General features: G+C 41.3%; 3 protein-coding genes across 3 annotated transcripts in view; all 3 read right to left on the minus strand.

Moving 5' to 3' along the window:
• The window catches only part of Fas2 (fasciclin 2), a 122,534-nt gene extending 111,337 nt beyond the window's left edge, over positions 1-11,197 (minus strand). Inside the window, exon 1 of the mRNA XM_070287950.1 lies at positions 11,182-11,197. The gene's annotated coding sequence lies outside the window, so the exon portion shown is untranslated. The remainder of the gene's footprint in view (positions 1-11,181) is intronic.
• On the minus strand, positions 2,853-4,038 carry LOC108080274 (uncharacterized). Its single transcript, XM_017174938.3, has one exon. It carries the CDS (start codon positions 3,906-3,908, stop codon positions 2,958-2,960), a length of 951 nt encoding a protein of 316 aa, XP_017030427.1. The 5' UTR covers positions 3,909-4,038; the 3' UTR covers positions 2,853-2,957.
• Positions 6,413-17,446, minus strand: LOC138929246 (uncharacterized). The gene is made up of 3 exons (XM_070288583.1): positions 17,165-17,446; positions 16,250-16,999; positions 6,413-6,586 (listed from the first exon to the last, which is right to left on the minus strand). Exons 1-3 carry the CDS (start codon positions 17,444-17,446, stop codon positions 6,413-6,415), a joined length of 1,206 nt encoding a protein of 401 aa, XP_070144684.1.
• Between the last annotated feature and the right edge of the window lie 1,716 nt (positions 17,447-19,162).

Below are 19,162 nucleotides of genomic sequence, written 5' to 3' on the forward strand. Positions count from 1 at the left end.
AAAACAAAAATAATAATTATAAACTTTGAGTGTTTATAACAAAATATTTTATAGAAGATTAAATTTTTTTTTAAATATTTAAAAGTGCTATATATTTTTTAAAGATTCTTTTTATGAACAGGTTAAAAGGTCTTTGGATCCGTAAAACTCCCCAAAAATTTCCCCCTAATGCCCGTTTGGCAAATACCCATTTTTTGATCAATCGCCGCTGAATAAAAAAAACAAATTTATGCTCCAAAACGTAATAAAATAGAATCCAATCGTGGTAGCAAACATTATTTCTTCTTTTTTTTTGTATTAAAGTTCTGCTCCCCTCGAATGCGAAAAGTCAGAAATGGAAAAGCCAGGAAGGAAGAGGGAGAGTCCTTTATTTTTCTTATTTTTTTTTTTTTTGGAAGGGGAAAGTCTGCCAAGGCTCGATACAATGGCTGAAAACAGCTCGAAAAAAGGTGGATAGGCGGAAGGAAGCGGCTCACCAGCACACCTTTATTATTATTTTTACACTTAACTTCCGGTTTACGCCTATTACGCCACCCGCCTTCACACACACACACACACCACCCCCGGCATCAAATTACAAAATACAACCTCCACATCGTGTCTGCCTCGCTGCTGTCTGGGAAGCTCCTTTCACCTTTTTCATCCTGGATGAAGTTATTGTCTCTGACATTGTGTTGTTACTTATTTTTTTGTCTTCTTCCTTTCCTTCCGGCCCCCCCCCCCTTTGGAGTCCTTTGTGCCACGCATTTTCACGTGTTCGTTCCGCATAGTTCCGTTTGATACGCCACAAAGGTGTCAACCGTGGAGGAGGAGGAGGAGGAGGAGGAGGAGTAGGATGTCCCGGCGGAATCCTGGGTCCTCTGAGGCAATGCCAAAGGATGTCCTCCCATCGGCGGCGCTGCATGTAAGCGGAAGCCGCCGATTACGCCAGGGCCCATATGCCAGGATTAGGATTAGAGGATGTGTGTGTGAGAAGGATAATATCTATAGCAGCAGAATGAAAGGAATTTCCCAACTTATGGCATATTTTATATCTTATATTTTATATTCTACAATTTAAAGTTGAATTTATAACAGAATTGTATACTGAAAAATATATTTTATATATTTTTAAAATAAATGAATTCCTTTTTATGGTAAATTTTAAATTTACTTCAAGTTCTTCTTTTTTTTTTAGTCGTTACAATCAAAGTTCTTTCCTAATTTCAAATAAAATATCCAATAAAATTGTAAACCCTTGGAAATTGGATTAAATTCGAGTAACTGAATGCCCAAAAATCTCATATTTCGGTGCCTGATTGCCTGCATAATAACCCATTCAATACCTTTTTTAACACCTAAGTGGCATAACGTATTATCGATTATACGATTTATTTCTGGCTTCCTGGATCCTGGCGAAATGGGAAATGAGATACATCCGAGACAAAGCAAAGTCAAGGCCTTTCATGGCGCTTAACTGAGCGTCAGTTTCGTTTTTTGGCTTTTCCGGGGCATCCTTCGTTTTTTGGAGACTAGACAAGGTGGGTGTGGGTGGGTGTAGGTGTGTGTGGGTGTGTGGGGGTTGGGAACCAGATATGTGAGAGAGAAGCGGCGCTGTCAGCTTTGATTGATGCGCTGGAAACTTCGCGTGAAATTGCACACCGAAAACACCAAAAACCAGAAACGGCAGCGGTGGTAGCTAAAAAAAAAGGAGCAGGAAAGCAGGAAAGCACTGCGGCAAAAACAAAGCGGAAGGAAGCACTCACTGTACGCAACATGCACTAAGAAAAATAAACAGGGAAATCTATCAAAAAGGTAGAAATATTTTTCATACATTTTTTCAAATGCTTTTCAAGGCCATAAAAACTATAGTTTGTTTAAATATTTTCTTAATTTTCTAATTCCTTTGCTAAATTATTAATTAAAAATAAAAATTGAATCCCAGTGTACCGCAAATACACACATTCTATATGTCTCTGACTGTATCTGCTGGCTGGTTGCCTGTTTGTGTGTTTGTGTGTGTGTGTGTGCTAGGCACTTTATTTGTGTAGGGCGGCATGCTTGGCTGGGCATTTCATGGTGGGGGCCTGAGAGCTCCACTGACGCGCGCTTTAAAATGGGGAAATTAAAATTCCAATAATAGCATTCGCGCTCCTAACGGTGAAAGCCCAGGTGCTTAGCTATAGATACAGCCCCCCCTACCTGGCTTTTCCCCCCATCCCCCGCCTAACCCAAGTATCTATCGTTCTGGGTAAAAGAGAAAGAGAGAGCCTCCAAGTCTGGCTGGGGGCTGTGTATGCGATAAAAATAAATTAAGCCACAAATTGCAATTTAATTTAAGGTTTTCCTTAGCCTCAAATCCCACACTCACAAGCGGGAGAAGCAAAGCAGAGGCGGAGGCGGCAGAGTTGCGACACTTTTTCGTGGCATATTAAAATAACTTGCCACATATTTCGGTGTCGCCACGTTTGCCGGGTTTTCCAGGCTTTTCCGGTTTTTCGGTCGGTGGTTGGGCTCGGAAATTTATGGCATTGCAATTGCAAATATAATTAAAATTTTCCAACTCACTCGCAGTTGGATATCTCTTCTTGTGTGTGTGTGTGTGTGTTTGCCTTTTGGAAAATTATTTTTAGCGCCTGTCATCTTTCGGTTTAGCTAATTGAAGCTTAGCGGCGACTTAACAATTTAATTGGAATTGTCAGGGCCAGCGGAATGGGTGGGCAGGGTGTGTGCCAAGTGGAACGAAAGTGGGGGCCTCAAGGGTTTACTTTTATTTAGAATTAGAAATCTAAAGGTTTGAGAAAGTTTTAATTATGATACAAGAAGCTTAAAGTGACTAATTGTGAAAATAAAATAATAAACTTTTTAAAATTATAGTTCGAATTTTAATTCGCAGACAATGTAAAACATAAAAACGTTCACAATTTTGATGAGGATCCTTCAGGAGACTTTACCCCAAGGCTGCGCTCCACTTACCATCACTTTTGTAGCTGAGTAGGAATAAGATCGAAGCTGCGCGGTGACATAAAGCCATTCTGGCTGGCCTGCAGGCGTCGATTGTTCAAACGGATGAAACCATTCACCACCAAATCGATGGCTTTCTTGCCATTGCCGTTGACATACATCTCATCCAGATAATCGTAGAAGGCATCGAGTCGGCGGTACTCGCGTTCGTGGGCCGGCAGTTGGCGTACCTCCTCGTTCTCCAAGTACATGAAATCAAGCTGCAGCTCCGGGATGATGGCCTTCGGGTCAGGCTCGGTGTCTATAATCCTAACTAGCTGATTGAGCAGTTGAAGCTTGTACGTCTTGTGTGGGCGCATGCCTAACCGAAGCCTCAGCTCTTTGACTTGCTCAGACCGATCTTTCACTGGATTATGAGGAGGAGGAGGCACCTGAAATCTCTCCTGTGCAACAGGAAATTCGTCGATCTTCAGGCTGCGCTGCCTTTCCACGGCTTCCAGCTCCTCGTCCGAGATAAGCTCTAGTTTCTTGTAGTGTTCCAATTGCTTTTCGGTCAGAAAGCAGTATCCAATGCGGATAGTTTTGGGCAGGCGTTTGACTGAAGCTGCTGGATGCGGTTGTTGCTTCGGCTGAGGCAGTGGCCGTTCCTGTGGATCAATAGCTGCTCCTGCAGCTGGTCTGTCTCCATTTTGTTGAGCAGCTAAAATTCGTATGCCTTGTGCGAGGGCCTTTCCATTCGGAGCTTCTTGAATCGGTGCTCTAAAAGGAGAGCCGAGCTGCATGTCCACGGTGGCCAGCTCCTCGTCTGAGATCAGCTTTATTTTATTGTAATAATCCAGCTGCTTTTCGGTTAGAAAACAGTAGCCTATGCGCTTAACTATGGGCGATCGATTCACAGAAGGTGCCGGGTGAGGCTGTGCCCTATCTTGAGGAGTAATAGGTTCTCCTGCACTAATGACGGGCATCTTACTGGTGGTATTGGCCTATTTTCTACACTTAAAAAATGTAAAAGTTACCCTAGCTGGGTGGTGTATTATACTAAAATTGTGAAACAGTGTGTCTAAATAAAAACTGAAGTCTGTACTGGCTTTCTCCTGTCTTCCTCGTGGAAGGTAATTTTCAGTGCCTACTTAAAATCAAGATTAAATGTGTTTTTAAACTTTATACCGATTAATATTTATTTTAGATTTTGGAATTCACTGGAAATTAATCAAAAAGAGATTGATTTCCCGAAAAATAAATCGATATTTATCGATATTTTAATTTTATAATTTTTTGGATAGAGTTTAAAGTTAAAAAACAAACATAACTAAGTCAAAAAAAGCTGGCTGATGTTTCAGAAACCCAAAAAAAAAAAACATAATTTCAAAAAAATCTTACAAAATAAATGCATGCTTGAACTTGTTAAATACGGAATGAGTGGCATTAGAACGCAATCAATATTTCAGCTACTTGCAATTTGTGTAATGTATAAATTTGCTCCAATTAATTTCCATTTGAGGAGAGCTACTCCTCTTTCCCCCAATCCACGTACATTTACGTGACTAAAGATTGGAACTTGGCCCCCTGAACAGTTGATATAATTCCATTTTTTTCGCTTTTCTGGTTTCCCAGTCGTTTTATGGCCACGTGTTGCTGCATGTTGCATCAGTTTTATGGGCGGCTCCAGTAATTTTTAGCTCCCATCCCCCCAATAAAGACCACATACCAAAAGCCCAAACACCGTTGCCGGGGCGTAGGCAGTCAAGCCACCCTTTGTGGCTTTCGTCTGAGACGGCAGGCTTTTATAGTTGATTAAGGCATATCAAATGTCAAATGTCACTAAAGTCGACGGCAATGTCTGTTGTAAAAACTAAACAAAACCCATTGCGGATTGTGCGGAACGATGGCTTTATGGTGCGGTTCAGGTACGAGGTACGAGGTATGAGGTACGAGTATCTCTCATTGCCATTGGGCAATAAAAGAAAAACAAGCGGAAAATAAAGGAAATGAGGATATCGCTTTGTTAGCAAAGCCCCTCTCTACCTTCCTTCAATTCCATTTTATTCCATTTCCTTCATACCCCGAAAAAAACAACAAGAAATAACAACAACGCCACTTTCTACGTCTGTCTGGCAACTCAATTGCCAGTCAGCCAAACTCCTTGGTACCCCCCTCCTCCCCTCGAAACCGGAAGCGGAAATTGAAGCATAAAATTGCCAAGTTTGCTGCAACACCGAAGCATTGAAACTCCGAAAACTGTTAGCTTTACACGCTTACAAATTTTTAACTTAAATCGGCTTAAAAAACCACCTTTCGACCATGGATATGTCTAGATCGACTCGGCTGATGATGATTTTTGAGAATGTAATAATTATAACAATTATATTCGTGTTTCCTTGCCTGAAATTCATGGACTCTTTTTCCTAATTCTAGAAAAATCGTTCTATAATAATATTTTTCTAAGTGCCAAAGCACCAACACTACCACCAACCCACTGAAATAAAAGCGGAAGCGCGAAAATGTTGCCGATTATCTTTCGAGATGGATATCTGGAACTGCAGGAACTGTTGGCTGTAAATAAAATATATATAAAACAAATGCGAAACAGACGAATGAATGGGGAAAAGCGATATCAAATAGATTATCCGTAAATGATTCTAGAGAATGTCTACAGCGTTCTTGTTGTCACTTGCCTTATTATCGTTTTCCTATCATTTATAATCACCAGGAAAATATTTAGTTAAACTTATGCTAATTTTGTAATACCTATTCAAACACTAGTGTGACTTTAGGGCTTACATTAATCCCAAACATGAGGGCGTGTCAAAAAAGATGGCAAGCAATTGAGCCAAGCAATCTGTCAGGTAAATTATCCATTTGATTTGCCCTCCACACTCTCTCTCCTGTGCGTCCTGGTCAAGCCCTCGGAGACCACTCCTCCTCCCCCTATCATCCCTATATCTCCTAGCCGTTTCGGTGGTGACTTTTACAAACGATAATTAATGAAATCTGACATTGGCTGAAGGTAATGGTTGCTCCCTTGCCGGCTAGCTTGGATTGAGGAGGCCAACACGATGATGGACAAGGGTAAGTACACGGATAAAAAATAAGGGGATAAATAATGCAAATTAAAAACCTACAACCTTGCTTCTTAAAACTAAAAGTGTTACTTCTTCTTAATTTTTATTTTTAGACAAATGTTTAAGAACTTAAAGCAAAGTCGTCCGCAAATATTCCAAGTGTATTGGGGAGTTTTGGGGGAAAAAAGAGGTCTGAACATGGATTTCCCCTCCTCCAAACCCTTCGTTCGAGTGTATCGATGAGTGAGACAGCCACGTTGAATGCCCTTAATGAGAAATCGTTTTAATTGAGTTTGCATGTTTATGGCTGCCTTTTCACTTGAGCATCCATCGCCTGCAATTTTTGTGTGTGTGTGGAAGGGGGGTTCCAGCTCCATCTCCCCATCTCCTCATCCCCGGCAATCACTTTAAAAGCCAAACCTTTGAGCGGGGTTGCGTTTGGGACTGGTTGGGAGGGAAATGGGTAACTTGAGGGCCCCCGACGAGGTCAGCCACATATTGTCATGTACAATGGCATCGTTTGTGGGCTGGAGAGCACCACCAGGAGATGTAACCACATGCTGCTGCTGCTGCTGCTGCTCCTGATGAGGGTCAATTGTCCATTAGTGTGTGTGTTTATGTCCTTGGGCGAGTTTGGGGTGATTGGGTGGGTGGGTGGTGGGGCATCTTGGGCAGCATGTGTGGCGCTCACAACTTTTGACACGCCACTTGGGACGACTGGCGGCGACTCCTTGCCACTGTCTCTGCTCCTGCAGCTGCGGCATAATTATTTGTTGATTATGTAAATTCAGGACTCCATTGATAGTTGCTTATCCCCAAGAATTTGCTCTCGACTGAAGGACAAAGGCCAGGCACTTCAGTCTGCCAAATTCAGTGGGTTTAAAGATGGTGAAAAGTTAAACAAAGATGGGAAAGGGTTCTAGTTTTCCAAGGGAAAATAATTAAGGATATTTGAAGAAAATTTAAGGACGCAGATGAAGATGCTTTTTTATATTAAAAAATTTAGTTAACCAACGATTTATGAACTTTTAGAACTTGTACAAATAAATAAATAAAAAAGTTTTCCCATTTTTGACAATTTAGACATTTAAAAAAAATTTTTTAAATTTAGTAAGAGTTTTTTGGACAAATCAAAGTTTACAAAAATCATAACTTAGGCAAAAAAGCATTAATTTTAATTCGAAAAGCGTTGTTATTTTAGTTTTTATTAGGTTAACAAATCTGTTTAATTAATTTAATATTTAAAAAAATTAAAATTTTTGTCAATTTTTGAGCATAAACCCTTTATAAAATTTTTTGAAAAAAAATTAGTAAATATTGTTTTTCTACCAGACATGGCTAAATCGACTTGCCTGTTGATTCTGATCAAGAATATATATGATTTAAAGGGTCGAAAATGACTTCTTCACTGTTTTGCAGGCGTTTGACTGAATGAAAAATACCCTGCAAGTGCATAAAAATAAGGACAAGCTTCTTATTTATTTATAAATTTGTAAGTACATTTTCCAAGGTATCAACAGCTCTCCAGATTTGCAAATAACTCGAAAAAGCGCTAAGAAAAAGCATGAAAATGTACAAATATCCAAAATTTTCCAGGGTATCAGAAATACCCTTCTGGGTTAAGCATGAAAATAGCTGTGACAGTTGCATATAAAATGCAGCTAAGCGGGGACTTTTGGTGTCAGCATTTATATTTATCCCTGCGGGACCGGGATCGGAGGACGGAGCAAGGACAAGCCAGGACCAAGGACGAAGGGGTGCTGCTACTGCTGCTGCTGCTGAAGGCGGCTGTTTGTGCAACAAAGCAAATTGCTGTAATCCATTTTCCGGGCGCATCAGCTGCTGCTGGTGGAGTTGCACCCTTCCCCCCCGGATCTACTGTTCCTTCAAATGAAATGGATTTTTATTAGATTTTGCTTGTAAAGAAGATTTAAATTTATTTCGTTTTTGTTGGACCCGCTTGTTTATGCCCGGAAAAAACAGTTGTGCTGCTGCCTGGGCTCCCTGCGCTTTTCCTACTTGTTGTTTTCTTTTTTTTTTTTGTTTTTATTTATTTGTTCTTATTTCATGCTTTCGCATTCGGTATCTTTCGCTCAGTTTGTTTACTCCTTTCACTGCTTTTTGCGGAAGATTAATGATGCTTCCCCTATTCTTCCGGGGTGAAAGTTTATACGGTAGTTCCATTGAAAATATACAAGTTTTCCGCCAAACTCGAAAGTTTTACGTGACCTTCAGTTTCTTCAAAGAAAAGCTTTTCTTTATTTAATTTGTCTTTTTCCTTAATTTTCTTTTCTTTATCTGTGTACCCTTACTTTTCCTATTTTTCTATATTTTTTTTTTTAGATATCCTCTCATATCTCTTGATTGCTGCTTAAAATTCCCAACCAGTTCCATCCAATAATCCCCAGAACGTCAGGCGGCCATACTCGACGACTGCAATTACAACATGTTAAGCATGGATTTCAATCGGGGGGCTCTCTCGGGTTCTTCGGGCCATGTCAGCACAAACGAGTTGTAGAGGCGGGGATTCCCCGCAGACTGGCGCCCTGTCAGGGCTATAAAATGTGCAACTAATACGATTACCAGGCGAGACGAGTCGAGACGAGACGAGAGTGGAGTCTGTGTGGAGTCCGTGAGTTGCAGCTTTAATGTGGCACAGGCAGCAAAGCAGGCTAAAAATCGACGGGGGTGTCCCCAAATGGGGTGGTGGTGGTGGCGAGCTTAGTCAAATATATTTTAAATTATGATAAATTGACTTTCGGCTAAAAGGAAGTTGACTTGGCAACATCAATGCTGCCGCTGCTGGGGCAACTTTTTTGGCTCAAAGTTCAAGATGCAAATCACTGCGAGAAATTATAATATACGAGAAGCATTCTTTTAATATTTTTAGTTTACTTTTGGAAGTCAATTCAATTAATTTTTAATTGATTACATTTTTAAATATTATTTTTAACTCTAAAAATAATTAAATTCCAGAGTTATGATATAAGTTTTGCATATTTTTATATTTTCCCTTTTTAAGCTCAGGGCTTTTAGGAAATCATATCCAAAATTAATGCAAAACTTCTGTACTATATATATTTTTTTTTCTCTGTAAGGAGGTGGCCTTTTGGGGGGTTGCTATCTTCGTTTGGGTGCTGCTGCTCTGCTCCTTGTTTGTCGGCATCTTGCCGGGCCTGCTCTTGTGCCTTCTTGTCATCTTATTATGCAGAGTCTGGCAAAGCGTGACAATGAGACAATGTCGTCAGCGTCAGCGTCGTCCAGCCCCCACATCCTTGGCCACATCCTCCTCCACATCCGCATCCGCAAGTGCATTAACCGGGAGCGCGTGCTAGTTGAATTTATTGCGGAACACTCTCTACCCCCTTCCTGGATTCTGAGTCCAAGAGCAATTTGCAGTTTTACGCTTACTTAAATTGTGTCTAAAATGACAAGGGGTTGCTACCCAAAAAAAAAAAAAAAAAAAAGTGCTATACAAAGGGGTAACAACGGGACATTACAGGGTCCAGAGAACCCCTAGAGAACATCCCCAGGAGGCGTAAAATTTTTATTGTTATGTCTTTCATTTTTTTTCTTTTTTCGCGCCGCCTGCCTTTTGTTGTTACATTTTAAGCGTTATGTTTATGTCGGTTTGCTGTGTGTGTGTGTGTGCCCGCAATCGATATTAATATTTTGTCGTTTTTTTGGGGGCATAGAAATTGAAAATTATGACGGTGCTGAGTGGATTTGTTGCATGGCCACTGCTACTCGTATTTACCCGAATAACTCTCCCCAGTTTGCCCCAATAAATCATACTTCCGGCCGAGCATTGCAATTTCGCCTAATAAACCCAAAAATGGGTTGGGTGAGAGGTGGCTTAGGTTTAAAGGGACTCTAAAACCATGTGTTTAAGTTCATTTGAGTGATATATCTAGGAATAATAATCAAAATGTATAAGGAAATATAAGAGGGAAAATTTAAAAGAATTTTTTATGGATATTAAAAGGATTTTAATGCAATCATAAATACAATTTATGAAACTTTTAATTATTGAACTTCAACTTTTACAATTATTTCTTTAAAATTCATTTATTTTACAATCTGTAATACTATTTTTAGAAAAATTTATCCTCAGTTAAATTTATTTATTTATTTAAAAATCCCCTCAATCTTGTTTGTCTCATAATTCGCCTAAAGCCATGACAATACGAGGTTTTTGCGCAAATCTAAAGTGTTTTTTTTTTTGGTGGATCGGATAAGAAATGTGTGGTGGCCTGGCCCCTCATCAGTAGCATTAGCATTAATGCCATCGATTGACATGATTTGCATTTGGAAAATCTTGTGGAAATTAAAAACAAAAAAAAAAGGCAAAACAAAGGGGAAGAGGCGACCGCAGCTATCGCTGGCAGGAATCTCTAGTAAGCCGAGAGTGTGGACAAATAGACCGCATATAAGTATATATGTATGCGAGATATATATGGGATATATTGGGTTATATATGGGACATGTATGGGGTATATTCCATCCCCCAAATGGCAGTGCCACCCCCAAAAATTTCAAATGCATCTCCCCCCCTTTGGACTTGTGTTATTTGAGCCCAAGTCTGCGGCCTGTTACGTAATGTGATAAGAATGCGAACCTCATCCCCAAGGGTGCCTTTGGGTCATGTTCTGGCCGGGATACTGTCTATATGGGATGCATGGCTGGATGTGGGTTTCCCTATATACATATACCCAGTAATCTATGGTGTTCAAGGGGTAGACAATATTCAAAAATATATTGTAGAAAATCAGTTTTAAGAGTAGAATTAATGATGGATGTGTTTTATTAATTTTTTTTAATTTTTTTTTATTTAATTATTTTTATTTATTTTCTTTTCTTTATTATAAAAATTTCTTGAATGCATATTTATTTTATATTTATTTATTTTATTTCTTTTAATTTATTTATTATTTTTTAAATTTATTTTATTGTATTTCTGTAAATTTATTATTAGATCTTTTGAAAAAGTATGCATATTGTTGTATTGGTGTAGCCTGCCAAAATTTTGTAGCATACTTTTAGACGCTGATTTAATATATTTTTATCCCTTTATACTTTTTCTTTAACTTTTCAATACCAAAAATAATTAAAATACATTCTAATTCAAATGATATGATTTTCTAAATTTGTAAAATATAAATATAGCACAACTCACCCAATTCCACAGTATTCCATAGTCGATATAATAGTTTTATTCATATTTCCCAGGAAATATGGGTGGCTGCTTTCACTTTCAACTCGATTTGCATAATTTTATTTGTTTTCATTTGTTGCTCAAACAGAAATTTTCTTGCCAATTTCAATTGAATTTTGACATTAGTGCCGAGCTGGCCCTCAACTCTCGGGAAATTCGTCACGCTGGGCTAAAAGGAAAAAGATGAGAATAGAAATCTATGTATTATATGGCGCAACGAAATCTGACAAATAGCCGAGATTTGCTCAGGCTTTTGCTACCAGGATTTTATGGTGGGTTTATGCTTTCTTTTTTTTTACTGGTTTTACCTGACCAGCCAGCCATAACAGGCCGAGATTTTGCCACTGTTTTGAGGGGAATTGAAGGGGGGTTTAAGGGGAGACCAACCGAAAGAATGACTCACTTCATGCGTAAATTGGAGTGGACATTTGCTGAGTTTCCTTTTGTGTGTTTGGCCACCTGCCAAAGCCGTCCGCTAATTGCCACAACTTTTGTCCCAAAAAAAAAAAGAAAAACACTTGGAAAATGGGGACTTCGAGCGTTCAGGATTCCAGGAGATATATATATACATATATATCGGGGGGGTATATCTGGGGAATTGTGTGTGACACGAAATGCGCAACATTGAAGCATCCGCCAAAGGAATTTCCTGCTGACATTTTTTAATTTTACACTTGACTGACTGACGCCGGCAAAGAGGGGTTGGCCACGAACCCCCAACCCCCCACCACTACGCCCCTGGATTAAATCAGATTATGCGCGGCAGCGGCTCGAAGGGGCGGTATACACATATAAATAACAGCTCAAATATAAATATTTTTCCCATTGTTTGTATGAGTGTTTGATAGTGTGAGTAGGCTTCGATGCCTGGCAAAATAGCACATAAACTAATTGCCTTGTTTGTGTCGCACCCAGCACTTGAACTAGGTGGACTGCAGTTGGAGGAGTAAAGATCTCTTTGAATTGCAGATGATTACTGACTTTATTGATTCAAACTTAACGATATTTATAGCTAACAAATGTGATTGCATTTACGAATATTAATGATAAAGAATAATGTAGGTTGCTAGTGCATGCGGAAACGAATATGCTTCTGGTTACAACTGTTGATGTGCAAGAATAATGTAGGTTGTAATGGTATATGCAGAATGAGGCTATTGCTCCATTCCACTTCATCGTCGTCAGCAGAATCTACATATGCGCTTGACCTGGTAATCTATACTTTATTTTGGCTGCATATGAGAGTGCTGTGACTGACGAATTACAGATTATGTAATGTTATGATTATGAATTATATATATATTGCAGCGACTGAACATTCTCCCGGCCGTTGAACGGGTGTTCAACCTTCAGTAATGTCGAACGAAAAACTCCGTGGGGTAGGTTCGGGTGCTGGCTGGTCACTTGTTGTCCGGGGATTGGGGCCGCATTGTGGTGTTCTCCAATTGCCTCGTCGATATCGTAGACTCAGGGTCACGATCAGTAGTATTGATATTGATAGTGCCACATAGGCGGCTACTTGATGATGGTGTACAATGCTGACTTGATTTTCGTACTTCGCATCCTTTAGTTTGGCCAGTTGTTGTTGTAGGGCATCTAATTCGCGTAATTCGGCGTCGGCTGTCTTGGTCGTCGATTCTACGCCTGGTTTCGGTGTCTCTTCTATGTTTATCTTGGTGATGTTGCCAAAACGAACATATGCTGCTTTTGTCTTGCTGCGGCTTGTGCTAAATGTACTAACGCTGATTTTTGAGTTGCGTGCCGTGCAACCTGCGGCGAGTGATAGTAAGCCTGTTCCTTCCATTTGTACTGTGGAGGGAACTCCCGTGCATACCGCCTGCAGTTCGATCGGACTGTGGGTTGCAAACATCCATCTGTTTCGTTGATGTGTTGCTGACCATATTAAATCGGACTTCGATTTAGCAGTCTCACATTCCGTTTCAGTCTTGTTATTGAACAACTGAAATTCACATCGATTATCTACGCTAAACGTAGCTTGATGATTGACGCATATGTGTTCATCCTTTGGCAATTGTAGACATTGATCAAACTCGTCAGTAGTTAGTCCCATGAATTGATCTCTATGGGCATTGACAGTTATGATCCTTGTTTTGAGCTTGAATTCATGCCAACTTCCTGCCTTCCATGCAGGGATGGGGATGACGCTGAAAACTTCTTGCTGCGCTGTGGATACTAATGGCAGCGTTATTTTGAAGATAACATGGTCAGTGGTTGTTGTTCCCTCGGCATGCATGATTCGATAGAGTTGTATTACGTCATTTGAAGAGACTGGCAGCTGTTGATCCGGTGGGATGTGCTCCCTAATCTGATCAAGTTGATCCCTTAATTGTTGGGGAGAAACTAGCATGGGGCTAATTGTTCGGTGGCGAATGTCTGTAAGAACGTTGGTTATCTCATTTTGCATTCGCTGCATTCCATTTGCCAGTAGAGTGAGCTGGGCTGTCAGGATCATGAATGCTTGTTGCAGATAGTTGCCTTGATATTTTCCTCGTTCTCTGGTGAGAGCATCTATTTGTCGTTCTATGTTTCGTATGCGGTCGTTGGTAGCTGAATTGCTTTTCCTTACCACATTTATAGTGGAATCCAAGATTGATGTTTGGTTCTTCAATAGCATCATTAGTACGTCCTCGTTTGATTTGACATCGTTTATGACCTTGGACATATCTTCAGCATATTTGGAATCCAGCACGCCAAATAATGAGTTCGCCACATTACCGACTATATCTAGCGGTGATCTTCGCTGCCGTGGGTGGTTAATAAGCTCATTTCCGGCTTGTAATTCGGCATGTACATGTTGAAAGTGTGCATATATAGAGTTACATGCATTGACGTTTTGTAATTCTGAACACTTGTGCTTGAGTTCAGCTATCCCGGCAGCCAATACTCTCATGTCACTCCAATATGGTTGCAAGTCGTAATATACAATGATGGTCCAGTCTGAAATTGCCATTCTAGAGGTCCCGATTCTTTCATAGAACAGTCCTGGCTGATTTGTGAAATGCGTGACCTTTGTTTGTTGTCCCAACGCTAGTGGCAGAATGAGTAACATTGCCAGCAGGGTTGGAAGGATCGAAGGTGATATCTTCCTCCTCTGTGTAGGCATTTCATCCTTTGCCGTTGTATCTTCGATGGAACTGTGCAGACGTTTAACGGCTGTTTCTTCTTTTAACAGTGGCGCGAGACGAGTTACTGACCGTTTGAAGATCCCAGATGTAGTCTTTACATCTACTACTCGGACATGGTCGTCCTTACCGGGATATGTCTTCACTATTCGTCCCATTGGCCAACTCATCACAGGCACGTTGTCTTCCTTGACTAGCACAAGTAGTCCCTCTTTCACGTTTTGTGATGCGGTTTTCCACTTGTTGCGCATTTGAAGCTCTTGTAGATACTCCATAGACCATTGGTCCCAGAACATTTGTTTTAATCTGGACACTAATTCCCATCTTTTCACCAACGTTTTCCCTGGTGAGGCTAGATTTGCATCGGGAGCGGCGGTTAACGGTTCACCAATCAAAAAATGGCCAGGAGTCAGAGCTGATGTATCTGTTGGATCAGATGACATTGGTGTCAGCGGTCGGGAATTGAGGATTGCTTCGACTTCCACGATTACGGTGTTAAGCTCCTCAAATGTTAATGACGCTGTGGCTGTGACTGATACTAGAAGCCGCTTCGCAGATTTCACCGCAGCTTCCCAAAGCCCGCCAAACGATGGTGCTCGGGGCGGTATGAACTTAAACTCCACTTGCTTTTTATTGCAATGGTTTATAATCTGTTCTTGAGCCTTGTCGGTGAATATAGCTCCCTCTAGGGCCTTCAATTGATTATTGGCACCGACAAAGTTTGTTGCGTTGTCACAGTGAATAGTCTGACATTTTCCGCGTCGACCCAAAAATCGTCGAAGAGCAGCTAAAAATGCATCTGTTGTCAAGTCACTTACTAACTCCAGATGAACTGCCTTTGTTGCAAAACAGCAGAAGACTGCAATGTATGCCTTATCAGGTCTTTTTCCACGAAGTTTGTGATGAATCCAAATCGGTCCACAGTAGTCAACACCAGAGTTAAAGAATGGCCGAGCTTGTGTTACTCGGTCAGCTGGTAGGTTGCCCATGATTTGTTGCATCAACTTGGGCCGTGCCTTTGTACATCTGACACAGCTGTGAATTATGCTTCTTGCCATTGTTTTATCATTGAGAATCCAATATTGTTGTCTGGCAATGGCTCTTAGAGCTTGAGCCCCGCAATGCATGTTCTCTTCATGCATCTCTCGCAGTAGCATTTTCACAAGTGCATCGTTGTATGGAAGCAAAATTTGATGCTTCGCGTTATATGGAAGGCTAGATTCTTCTAATCTACCTCCGACTCTGATAAGTCCGTCGTCTCCGATTATAGGACATAGGGAGACAATCGAGCTCTTTTTGTCCAATGTTTTGTGGATTCGGAGTTGTTTGTATTCAGCACTAAAATCAATTTGCTGGATAGTTCGCAGGATGATGGTCCTTGCATTGGTTAACTCACCGACACACAATGTAGTTGTGGGTGATCTGTTTTTCTTGTTACAGAACCGCATCATATATGCTACAATACGTTGTAGCTTATTGAAGGAGTTGCTGTGGTTGCACTTGTAGAGTACACTGCCAATTTCATTTTGACATGTGGGCAAGCTTATGTGATTGAGCCTGCGTTCTAGATCGCTGGGGGTGGTAGTTGGTACCTGAGCCCACTTGTCGCGAGAGCCATGTAGAAATAGAGGTCCATATAGCCATAGATTGTGTTCTGCTAACCTGCTGGCGGCAATTCCTCTTGATAGTACATCTGCTGGATTGTTAGCTGATGACACGTGACGCCACTGAGATTGGTCTGAAACAGCTTGGATTTTTGCGATTCGATTTGCCACAAACGTGTGATATGATGATGCTGATGCATTTATCCAGGACAGCACCACAGTCGAATCTGACCATAAGTATCCAGGTACCTTATCGTTTGGTATACGTAAATCCTTCCTCACCCTGTGGGTTAGCTCTGCTCCCAAGACTGCGGCGCATAGTTCCAGGCGAGGCAGCGTCTCTTTTGCTGTCGGCGCTACTCTTGACTTTGAGCACAGTAGCCGAACAGACACTTGATTGTTCTTATATGTGGCTCGGACATAGATTGCTGCTCCGTATGCCCGCTCTGATGCATCGACAAACGTGTGAATTTCCTGATTAATGGGCACCTTTCCGTCAAAGATGTGCCGTGGAATTTGCAAATTGTTCAATGCTTGTAGATCAGCACGATAATTTTTCCACTCAGTTTGCAGAAGTTGAGGAAGCTCGTCGTCCCAGCCCATCTTCAGCTCCCACAGGCTTTGCATGAATATCTTAGCCTTTACCACAACAGGAGCGAATAGTCCTAGTGGATCGAAAATTTGTGATGCCTCCGAGCTCACCACTCGTTTGGTGATGGTTGACGCTTCACTTTTTTGGGATCGCCCACATAGCTGATCCTTATTTGGTACCCAGATCAAACCCAATGTTTTCACACTGTAGTGTTGAAGGGTTTCGTCTAATTTGACGTGGTTGACTATGTCTTCGTTTGGAATTTGTGCAAGAACTTCGTCATTGTTGGAGCACCACTTTCGGAGCTTGAATCCGGCTGGTAGCAGTATTTTGTTTAGCTCTTGTTGAATCTGAACTGCTTCTGGGATGCTATTTGCTCCTGTGAGACAGTCGTCAACATAAAAATCATGCTTGAGCACGGCTGCTCCAAGCGGTAAATTCTTTTTGGTTTTCTCAGCCAAGTAATCCAAGCATTTTGTAGCTAGGAATGGAGCTGATGTTGTACCGTATGTTACGGTTTTAAGTCGATAATACTTGAGTTCGTCTGATGGATTCTTTCGCCAGACGATTAATTGATAAAATTGATTATCAGGATGTATCCATACCTGGCGATACATTTTCTCTATATCGGCTGTGAACACGTACTTGTGAGTGCGGAACCGTAGTAAAATTGCAAACAGTTCGCTCTGTACGGTGGGTCCAGCATACAAAATATCATTTAACGACTTGTTGCTGGTGGTCTTGCAGGAAGCATCGAACACTACCCGTAGTTTTGTAGTGCTGCTTTCGGGTTTTAGCACACAGTGGTGCGGAATAAAGTAGTGATCCGTAGGTATTCTTGTGGGGGGCACTTCTTTCATGTGTCCAAGGCTTTCATACTCGTCCATAAACTCTACGTAACCCTTCCAGACTTCAGGTGATGTTCTGCGCTCTAGTGCCAGAAACCTGTTAGTTGCAGTTTTCTGCGATGCCCCCAGGGTTGATGATTGCTCCGAAAAGGGCAGCTTTACTATGAACCTTCCATCTGCTGCGAATTGGAGATTTCCTAGGAAGTGTCTTTCGCAATGAGCTTCTATCGGTGATTTTGGTTTCTCTTCCGTTTCTAGGTTCTCCAAAGTCCAGAAACGTTCCAAAAGCGTGTCGATTTGGTCCTCTGTGGTTACAGGCGCGCAAATTGCTGCTTGGTTGTTTTCTGCAGATACTTTCCCGGCGACAATCCAACCAAGTTTAGTATTCTGTAGGACCGGGCCGCCTGGTTTTAACATCATCTGGTTTGGCAGCAGTAACGAATAGTAGTGCTCAGCTCCGATAAGCATGTCAATTTTTCCTGGCTTATCAAAGTTTGCATCTGCCAGAGCGATGTTTTGAGGAAGTCGTAGATTTGTTGGATCTAGCTGATGAGCCGGTTGATCGGCTATAATGTGTGGTAACACGAAAGCCTCGACTTGCTGAGTAAAGTCGTTATGCATTGATTTCATTTGCACATTTACTCTAGCTCGACTAGTCTTAGGATTGCCTCCAATACCTTCGATACGTAATGAAGTACCGTGGAGCCTTAATGATAGCTTTGAAGCCATTCGTTCAGAGATCAAGTTTATTTGTGATCCTGAATCAAGCAGAGCTCTGAAAGTGGCCACCTGACCATTGCTTGCTTTTACTGATACCTTGACTGTGGCCAGCAGATTGTAACTCTTGTTACTTGCTGCCCCTACAGAAGGTGATTGTGGTTCAGTTGCTGCACCTGATGACGTTTCAAGATGCAGCAGTGTATGGTGTTTTTTATCGCATTTAAAACACAAACGGCCTCGGCATTCCTTTGCCTTGTGGTCGCTGCTGAAGCAGTTGACACACATTCGTTGTTTTTGTACCCAATTGAGTCGTTCGGGTATTGGTTTATTACGGAAATCATCACATTTGTATAGCCAATGATTCCGTTTGCAAAATGGGCAGCTTGGTAATTTTCCAGTGCTGGCAGAAGTGCATGTCGGCCCCTTCTGATCCCTTTTTGCTTGTTGACTTCTTTTTCCTGTTCCCAGTACGCGAATTCTCTGGTCGAGGAAGTTAAGTATTGTGTCGAGACCTTGCAGTTGTCGAGAACCATCCAACGACTGTTCGTACAAGGCTCTATTAGTAATATCCAATTTTTGCTTGATGATAGCAATCAATATTGTATCCCAGCTGGATACATCGATTCCTAGTCCCCTTAATGATGCCAGGGACTCGATAGTTGTTATATACAACTCTTTCAGTGATTTCGGATCGTCACTATTTGTGTGGTGTTGCAAGAGCCGATTAAGAATCGTGTCGGCTACGTGTCGGGGATTGTTGTATTCATCAACCAATATGCCCCATGCGCTTGCGTAATTTTCTTCTTTTAGATCGATGTGTCTTATCAATCTCTCTGCCTCTCCAGTTACGGTGGTTTTTAGATACCACATTTTCCGTACTGTCGGCATGTTGGTGTCATGGACCATGCATTTGAATAAATCAAAAAACTGCGTCCATTTGAGTAGATCCCCATCGAATTTGGGGATGCTAACTCTGGGCAAGTGTACATCTTCATTGCTCGATGCATTGGTTTTTGCCCCTAACACCTTTTGGAT

The sequence above is a fragment of the Drosophila kikkawai genome, chromosome X, assembly GCF_030179895.1.
Source record: "Drosophila kikkawai strain 14028-0561.14 chromosome X, DkikHiC1v2, whole genome shotgun sequence".
NCBI lineage: Eukaryota > Metazoa > Arthropoda > Insecta > Diptera > Drosophilidae > Drosophila > Drosophila kikkawai.

Excerpts from the sequence above, each read along its gene's own strand:
- LOC108080274 (XM_017174938.3), bottom strand. The coding sequence starts at position 3,908 with ATGCCCGTCATTAGTGCAGGAGAACCTATTACTCCTCAAGATAGGGCA.
- LOC138929246 (XM_070288583.1), bottom strand. The coding sequence starts at position 17,446 with ATGGACGAGTATGAAAGCCTTGGACACATGAAAGAAGTGCCCCCCACA. Across the intron at positions 17,000-17,164 it reads TAGAGAAAATGTATCGCCAG|AATTTACCGCTTGGAGCAGC; the intron begins GTATGGATACAT and ends AAAACCAAAAAG. Across the intron at positions 6,587-16,249 it reads GAGCAGAGCTAACCCACAGG|GAGCAGCAGCAGCAGCAGCA; the intron begins GTGAGGAAGGAT and ends GACCCTCATCAG.